This window comes from Vigna radiata, chromosome 9 (genome assembly GCF_000741045.1).
Source record: "Vigna radiata var. radiata cultivar VC1973A chromosome 9, Vradiata_ver6, whole genome shotgun sequence".
NCBI lineage: Eukaryota > Viridiplantae > Streptophyta > Magnoliopsida > Fabales > Fabaceae > Vigna > Vigna radiata.
In genome coordinates this window covers 9,164,256-9,173,810 of record NC_028359.1, presented here as the reverse complement: position 1 = coordinate 9,173,810, position 9,555 = coordinate 9,164,256, and the positions used below count along the sequence as shown (strand labels likewise).

General features: G+C 36.2%; 1 protein-coding gene across 2 annotated transcripts; it reads left to right on the top strand.

Annotated features, from left to right (window-relative positions):
- The first annotated feature begins 5,521 nt into the window (after positions 1 to 5,521).
- Positions 5,522 to 9,135, top strand: LOC106774259 (pentatricopeptide repeat-containing protein At2g18940, chloroplastic-like). 2 transcript variants are annotated; one of them, XM_022786084.1, is made up of 2 exons: positions 5,522 to 6,120; positions 7,015 to 9,135. In XM_022786084.1, exons 1-2 carry the CDS (start codon positions 6,107 to 6,109, stop codon positions 9,068 to 9,070), a joined length of 2,070 nt encoding a protein of 689 aa, XP_022641805.1. In that variant the 5' UTR covers positions 5,522 to 6,106; the 3' UTR covers positions 9,071 to 9,135. The 2 variants fall into 2 exon arrangements, with proteins under 2 accessions (XP_022641805.1, XP_014516678.1); XM_014661192.2 differs by having other exon boundaries at positions 6,388 to 9,135.
- Positions 9,136 to 9,555: the final 420 nt, after the last annotated feature.

The window sequence follows — 9,555 nt, the reverse complement described above, 5'->3', positions numbered from 1 at the left end:
AGAATTGTTCATAAAGGAATTGAATTTGATCAAGTTGACAGAGAGGCCAATTGGTTAGTTTCTTCCATCTAATACAATATTATATTATAAGTTTTTTTTGTCCTTCACCTCATTTACATCATCACACTATAATAAATTATGAGTAGAAAAAGTTTATGTTAAATCAAGACAACATCACACATCCCATCTTTATTGATATACATATATGTTAAAATATCTAAGTCTAATTCAATCTCTCTAATTAGAAAATAAACATTAAGTATAATTTAATCTTATTACAATATCAGTTTGATAAAGATAAGTTTTACCCTCGCCACTTCTCATTTTTAGTAACCTCCATGCCCAGACCAAAACCCTAATCATTCTTATTCATTCTATTATGATGCCGTAGAAAAAATAAAATTAATTAATTAAAAAATAAATAAATCAAAATTCTTGATCCCAGTTTCAGAAGAATTGAATTGCTATGATTTTCAATTCCGAATTGATCCACTACGCCTGCATTGACCATTCTGGCCCAGCACCAGAGCGACAAGGAGTCGAACATGGAAGCCCTTGAGCCCCGCCCAACCACACCCTCTACTCCCACACCGTCAACAACCGCACCTACGCCTTCCTCATCGACCCTCCCTTCGTCTTCTTCCTCATCTCCCACCACACCCTACTCAAATCCCAAACCCTCCCCTGCCTCCACTGCATCCGCTCCTCCTTCCGCCAAACCCTACCCTCCTCCCTTCAACCCCACCACCACTTCACCCATCTCTCCTTTCAGCCCCAATTTTATTCCATCTTCGACCACGCCCTCATCAACCATTCCCAAGACCGCGCCCTCAGATCGGAACCCCTGCTAAACCCTCCTCCTCGCTCTCGTGAAACACACATATTCTTCTCTTCCAATTTAGGGTTTTAAATCTCTTTTGAATTCCCAATTTTCCCTAATTTCCCCAATTTTCACTTGCTTCTGTTCCACATTCAAAAGGCACGTTTTATGTACACGTTTTCATTTGCAATGATTTTTAATTATTAAAAAATGTGAGAAAGCCAACTCAGTTCAGCACACACTGCCACCTCAGTTAAGCCTGGATGCCATGTACACTCAATTTTAACGCCGTCCATGAAAGTTAACGGCAGACCCTTAATTGATTCAATTTTACAAAAACAGGGACTTAATTGAGACGTTTTAAAATACTGAGACCTAATTGAGAAAACCCAACATAAATAGGGACAATCTAAATGATTAAACCTAAAATTAACTTATGTAGTGGTTTTTTATACTTCCATGAAATATATATTTCGAACAAAATAGTTTGGTAGTAAGAGATGTATAGACCTAACAAACAAAATGTTAAAATTATGTTAAGAAATTAATTTTAAGATTATGTTTGTATGAAACGATTTACTATTGAAACGAATTTACGAAGACATTTTTTATTTTAATCCCCTTTGAATTAAGGGAATTATGAGTGATAGAAGGTGATGATTTGCATGATATATAAACTTTTGATTCTGCAATTATACGTTCATATTTGAGACGATTTAAGTGTAAATGTTACTTTTGCCCTCAACAATTTTCATAATTTCAATTTGTGTAATCGGTTTCACTAGGTAGGTATTCGATTTAAGAAAGGTGTACTCCATTCCATGACTCTAACCATTGTTAGCTTTACTCCATTCCATCTCCTCCAAAGTTACTATTAGGGATGACAACAGGTCGGGTTTGGGTCGGATAGTATGATACCCAAACTCGACCTCCCGGATAAAACTGTACCCGAAACCCGAACCGCTACCTGTCGGATATCTGTCTAAAAAAAATCCGTGGATATTTTAAAACCCGCGGATATCTGCAGATACCCGCAAATATTTAAAAAAAATATTTTTATAAATTATTAAAATAAAATTTAAATAAAATTACAAAAATATATATAAAATATAATATAAATTAAATTAAATATAAATTAAAATTTAATTTTTGTTTGGGTTGAATTGATTCCATGGTCAGTCGTCCTTATTTGCTTTGTTCTCTTTTGATCTTCAATCCTTCTTGACAATGTCATTTACTCCCATGGGTTGTTGACATGCAGAAGACACTCTCCGACACTCAATATATAAAAAGCTCTAAATTTTATTAGGATAGAAGAGGAAGATTATACCTATATCAATTGTATATTTATAGAGCCTATGACAGGCAAGCCCATTGATTAACCATTAATGCAGTATATTTTTAAACAATCAAATCCAATAATAAATAATTAATATCGTATAATAAATAATTAATATCATATATTTTATAAAGAGTAAGAGAATCTGACTTATTAATTAGTGCACTATATTTTATTTTTAGGTAATCAAACCTAATAATCAATAATCAATACCGTATATTTTGTAAAGGGTAAGGCAATCTAATATATTAATATCAGTTAATTGTCAATAAATAACAATTAATTTCGATCGGTATATTTTATATAGTACAATTTTAATTAAATTTAAATTTTTAAAATATAAATTAACATTAATTTTAATTATATTTAACTTAATAAAATAAAAATTAAATTTTTATTTTTATTTTTTGCGGTTAGCGGATATCCGCGGGTACGGATAGTATAATACCCGCACCCAACCCGTTTATAAGCGGGTATTAAAATATCCGTTATCCGCGGATTTCATAAATATCCACGTGTATCAAGTATCCGTCGCAGATTTTATCCACGGATATCCGCATACGCAGATATAATTATTACAAGTTACTACAAGCGAACATCATTTGAAACTATAATTCATCTTCTCTATTTTTCTTCAATTGTGAAATTAGTTTAGGATAATGATATTTTAACAACTCTTTTTTAACAACTTTTTGACAACAGGATACGTGTCACCATTTTATTGGTCTGTTTGAATTTATTTTAAAAAAATATTTGAAACAGACCAATCACAAACTGCCACGTATGCGTTGTCAAAAAGTTGTCAAAAAAGAATTGTTAAAGAGACATTTTCCATTAGTTTAAGTGAATAAAGTCTGAGACTCACTCAATCATACAAAATTAGTTTATAAAATAAGATTTACATTTATTTATATATTATAAATTTATTTCTTTTAAGTAGACCTGAGATCTTCAATATTAAACTAATTTCATTGAAGTAGGTTTTTAACATTTGTATATAACGTAAATTGATCTTAATCAATAGTCGAAATGTGATTATAAAGATTATTTTTATTGTTGAGATGATGTTTTACATTTTGTTTTTTCATGTTGTAGGGATGACCAAATTCTGTTCAATGGGCTACTGTACTACTTGACAAACTATACATTCTCTGGTGCATCACGTCTTCCATTATGGAGAACAGATGGAGTGATTATGGCAATGCTGCTTCATGCAGGACCAGTCGAGTTTCTGTATTATTGGTTGCACAGAGCACTTCATCACCATTTTCTGTATTCTAGATATCATTCTCATCACCATTCTTCCATTGTCACAGAACCTATTACTTGTAGGTTTTCCATTTTCTTCTTTTAGGAATTTTATATTCCATAAAAATTAAACATTATTGGTATATAACTTTTATTTCATAGAAATGAATGTTGGAAGTCTTACATCGACTAGAGATAAGGCCAATTCAGTATATATAAGTAACTGCAAACCTCACCCTATAAGCCGGTTTTGTGGAGTTAAGTTAGGTTTAAAGTCTACTTCTAACATGGTATTAAAGTCAAAGCCATTAAATATTTAATCTCATACCGAGGTACAAACCTACTCTACAAGCTGATTTTGTGTGCTTGAGTTAAGTTTAAAGTCCACTTCTAACAATTAAATAATTTACACTATATATGTATTCCTCTTTATATAATTTTTTTTTCTTGATCTCATCTTTGTGTTGTCTATACTTAGATTATTCCATGTAGTACATACTTTGTAAAGGTTTGGACGAACAGAGTAATGCTCGTATAAATGGGCAAGTGCAGCAACACCTCATGCATATATGTCACATGCTTGTATGTCTCTAAACAATAGTAAGTAAGACACAAATAGAAGTGACACTCTTATTTGTGAATATTGTGCATCCAACTAGATGCAATAGATATTCTTTGGTAGCATACTCACGTTGATGCGCCTCATAGGACTCAAGATAGATATCTCTGATCCAGTTGAGCCTGACTTTCGAACCGTGTGATTCTTCCATCTCTACACTAGTCCTGCCACGATCAACGCCAAGAAGCTCGACAAGGGCTGAACGAGCATCTTCAAAGTCTATCTCCACCAAATCATTGTCCCAAGATTGAGAGGTGAAGCAACGTCAAGACATCATCAAGAGTAACAGACATCTCACCCACAAGGAGATGGAAACTACTCGTCTCGAAATGTCATCTCTCAACGAACCTGAGCAATAAACCCTTATCGATGTAGTCATAAGAAATGTGCATGAGAGACATCAAAGTCGAATTCAACACAATTTATTGAATTCCCCAATGGGAAGGTCCAAATTTATTTAATTTTTTATCGTGGAAGATCAAGAGAACAACTTGATCTCTCCTCGATCATAAATAATAATATTTAGGTTTAAACCCTTTTTTGGTCCCTAAGTTAAGTTCTGATGTTCATAACACCTTCCGTTAACAAATCACAAAATATTGGATACCTAGGTATGAAAACTCTTGATTTATTGTTCATTAAGTGTTGTTATGAGGACTAATATGATATATTTTTCATATCATAGGGACTAAAGGTTGACATTTTTAAAAGCGGGGACTAAACTGGACATCAGAACTTAACTTAGGGACAAAAAAGGGTTTAAACCTAATATCTAATATAAATTTAATTAAAAAATAAATAATAATATTTATAATTTATGTTTTGCACTTACCCATTTCTATGAAATAACATAAACAACATACTGAACATAATGCATCAGTAACAATCACATGAACCTTTAGGAAATCTACTAAGTTCCTCATCTATTTAAAGAACATCCCCATGCTCCTACTCTTCAATATGGGCATCAAATATCTTCTCCTCAAAAGTCTGCTCCTTAGGGTCATCCTCTATATGAGTATCAATAACATCTTCATACCTTCTCCGAACTGAAGTTGTAGGTCTTCCCTTTACTCCGTTCCAAGAAAAATTCTCTCCTTGATAATTGGACGATACACGTGTTTTTGCCATTTTTGATAAAAATGAAATTATTAAATAAACCAAAATTAAATAACTAAACAGCAAAATAAATAAATAAAATTACTACCATACTAAACAAATTTAAAAAACAACTACAAAATTAAACATATAAAACATAAAAATAAAAGGTGAATGGGATGGGGTGCGGTACAAGGTGAATAAAAGGGATAAGAAGATTTACGGTTTTAAATAAAAGTAAAAAATAAAAATAATAAAAATAAAATTTTTTCCTAAAGATCATTTAGAAAAAAAATAATAAAAAATTGGAGAGATTGAAAAAAAGAAAAGTGTTGTGACGTAAAGAGAAACTCCCTTTCCAGGTAAGCACACTATAAGGATGTTTGGGGTTTTCCTTCTTATTTTACTTTTTCATTGCTGACTGCCTCTGTGTGAACAGGCCCAAGTAGAAGAGGCATTGAAACCTACCAATGTGATGCAGAGACCGACGATGCCTCCTCTGGCGTGATCGTCGTCGCCGGTGCTGTCTCTGGCCGGCCGTCGGAGGTGCAGCAGTGGCGGGTCTCGTTGGCGTAGCAATGGAAAAGCAACCATGGAAGAGGGAGACGGAAACCCTACGCAGGAAGAGTGGCGTTGACGACGCCTTCAACGTCGTCGGTCCAGGTGGTCGCGACGACGAGCGGCAGAGATGCAAACAGCGGTGACACGATCTAGGGCCGGTGCCTCGCCAATGTTGAAGCAGATGGGAAGGAGACCAACGCGCAGACAAAGAAAGAGGAAGAGAGGTGATGACGCTGACGCAGGTTCCGATGGTGACCGGCGTTATCGTCGGCTACCGTGACGGCGAATGACGGCGGCGGCCTTGGCTGCGGAGGTTCATGCGGCTGTCGACGGATGTGGTGTCCCCAGGACTTGTGCAGGCGATACGAGAAGAGGAAGAAGCCTCTTGAGTCAACTCTTGTGCAGGCAAGAATTTTGACTGATGGAGAAATTAAGGTTTGGGATAGCCCAACCCATTTCTTGTTCCTTGCACCGCTGATTTTTTCTATATGCACCTTGTTCTTATTTTATTTAATTTACTTCGTACACTCCAGAGTTGTTAAGCCCACACCCCTATGTGTTTTGTTTAATTTTTGGGCTTCCTTTTTAATATATCCGTTGCACCACAATATTGACTACACCACAATATTATGCACCGTTTTACTATCTGCACCCCTGATATTTTATTATTTATTTGGATTATTTTATATTTTGGTTTAATAGATGAAACCATGTGTGATCGTTGATGAATTTTCAACACTAGTCACTCCATCCCGTAAAGGTCATCCTTTTCTATCTTCATTTTCTCCACACATTTCATTCCTTTTAGTACATCCAAACCTCAATTTCATTCTTATGCTAAAACTTCATACTCTAAACGCACTAAAATCTTCTCTTCCCATAGCACTTGCTGGTGCCTATGGAGGGTACCCTCTTCCCCAATCGGCCAGTTTTACCGGCCCCTGCACCTACTAGACCAACCGAACAACCTTCAAAATTCAAGCCAATTTTTTTACCTCCACAATCTCCACCACCTCCTCCTCCTCCTTTCCAATTGGATTCACTTCTCCAACGTCTTCATCATCTTTCTTCAGTCCCTATCACCACTCCCACGCTCACCCTTGTGCCTCCTTCCAAGGATAACAACACCCATTTTAACAATTCCCTTCATTCAAAGCAAAAGCAACCCTCTTTAGCTTCTGAACAGGACCAGCTTGATGATGTAAAGTTTGAATTTTTATCTGACAAGGGCAAGTTGTTGCTCAATTCAATTGTTGGGTCACCTTTGCATGAATTGAATGGTTTTTTCAACGCTGTTGAGTTTGAGTTGCTTGAGGTTGACTTTCTCAGCATGTTGAAAGCTTTGGACCTTTCTGGGAACTGGGAGAGGGCTCTTTTGCTGTTTGAATGGGGTTGGTTGCATTTTGGGAGTGAACAAAACTTGAGGTTGGACAATCAGGTTGTTGAATTGATGGTTCGGATATTGGGGAGAGAGTCACAGCATTCTATTGCATCCAAGTTGTTTGATTTAATTCCTGTGGAGCAATACTCACTTGATGTTCGGGCTTACACCACTGTTCTTCATGCTTATGCTCGCACTGGCAAGTATAAACGGGCAATTGAGTTGTTTGGAAAGATGAATGAGTTCGGTCTTGATCCAACTTTGGTCACTTACAATGTTATGCTTGATGTTTATGGCAAGATGGGTCGTTCTTGGAGTAGAATCTTGGAGTTGTTGGATGAGATGAGGAATAAAGGTCTTGAGTATGATGAGTTTACTTGCAGCACTGTGATTTCTGCTTGTGGGAGAGAGGGTATGCTAGATGAAGCTAGAAAGTTTTTAGCTGAATTGAAATTGAATGGCTATAAACCAGGAACTGTTACGTATAATGCTATGCTGCAGGTTTTTGGAAAGGCTGGAATATACACAGAGGCTCTGAGCATCTTGAAAGAAATGGAGGATAATAATTGCCCTCTTGATTCGGTCACTTACAATGAGCTCGCTGCAACATATGTAAGAGCTGGGTTTCTCGACCAAGGGAAGGCTGTGATTGATACAATGACAAGCAAAGGGGTAATGCCAAATGCTATTACTTATACAATTGTAATAGATGCCTATGGTAAGGCGGGAAGGGAGGATGAGGCATTGAGGTTGTTCAGCCAGATGAAGGACTTGGGTTGTGCACCTAATGTATACACTTACAACTCTATTCTTGCCATGCTAGGCAAGAAGTCAAGAACAGAAGATGTCATTAATGTTCTCTGTGAGATGAAACTGAATGGATGTGCTCCTACTCGGGCTACGTGGAACACAATGCTTGCTGTATGCAGTGAGGAGGGTAAGCACAATCATGTTAATCGGGTCTTGAGGGAAATGAAAAACTCTGGATTTGAGCCTGAAAAAGACACATTCAATACATTGATTGCTGCATATGCTCGGTGTGGATCTGAAGTTGATTCTGCAAAAATGTATGGGGAAATGATTAAAGCAGGCTTTACACCATGTGTAACAACTTATAATTCTCTTCTAAATGCCCTTGCTCGGCTAGGCAATTGGAAAGCAGCAGAATCAGTCATTCTAGACATGCGGAGTAAGGGCTTCAAGCCTAATGAGACTTCATACTCACTGATGCTCCATTGTTATTCCAAGGCTGGGAATGTCAAGGGGATAGAGGCGATTGAGAAAGAAATTTATGATGGTCATGTCTTTCCTAGTTGGATTCTTTTGAGAACCCTTATCCTATCAAACCACAAGTGCAGACACCTTAGGGGAATGGAAAGGGCATTTGATCAATTGCACAAGTATGGATATAAACCTGATTTGGTTGTCATTAACTCCATGCTTTCAATGTTTTCCCGGAACAAGATGTTTTCCAAGGCCCGTGAAATGATGCATTATATTCATGAAAATGGATTGCAGCCAAATCTTTTCACCTACAACTGCTTGATGGATCTGTATGTCCGAGAGGGTGAGTGTTGGAAAGCACAAGAAATACTCAAGGAAATTCAAAACTCTGGTCCAGAGCCAGATGTTGTGTCTTATAATACTGTTATCAAGGGGTTTTGTAGAAAAGGGCTAATGCAGGAGGCTATTAGAGTTCTCTCAGAGATGACCACTAAAGGGATTCAACCAACAATAGTTTCATACAATACTTTCTTGTCAGGCTATGTGGGGATGGAGTTGTTTGATGAAGCAATTGAAGTCATTAGATTTATGATTGAGCACAATTGCAGGCCCAATGAACTAACTTACAAGATTGTAGTTGATGGTTATTGTAAAGCAGGGAAGCATGAGCAAGCTATGGACTTTGTGTCTAAGATTAAGGAGATTGATATCTCTTTTGATGATCGTTCTGTAAAAAGACTAGGTTCTTGTATTAGGGAGAGAATGGGGTCTGTTTTGTGAACTATTCTTTTGGACTTCCTTTTTCTTTAATTTTTTATATATACATATAGTTAGTTCCTCAGCTATCAGTTGTTGCAATTCTTTAGCATGGGTCACATTTAGTCTATTGCAAATCCATTTCCCATTTATACTACAGTTCTATAAGCTTAATAGCTGTGTCAATACATAACGTTATAAGTATATTGAATCCACCGATCAGGAATGAGTCCTCTGCTTGATAAAATAACTAGAGATTCTAAATTTTGGTTTAAGAAAGTTTTTGAAACACTGTTGTAGGTTATTCAACATTTTTTTGGTGTAAGAAATCTTATTATTCGGCAGCTACTTTCTCATTTTAAATCTAGTGAAGTTTTGAAAATTATTTTCAAACAGTTGAATTTGAAGAATATGCAAATTTGGAATCAAATCTTGAATGTTAAAGCTGTTGTTTCTGGTGATTGTTGGCAAATAATTAGTGACTAAATATAAAGAAGATGGTCTTTCTT

What these genes read in the sequence shown, in the direction of transcription:
- LOC106774259 (XM_014661192.2), top strand. Translation starts at nt 6,584, where the DNA reads ATGGAGGGTACCCTCTTCCCCAATCGGCCAGTTTTACCGGCCCCTGCA.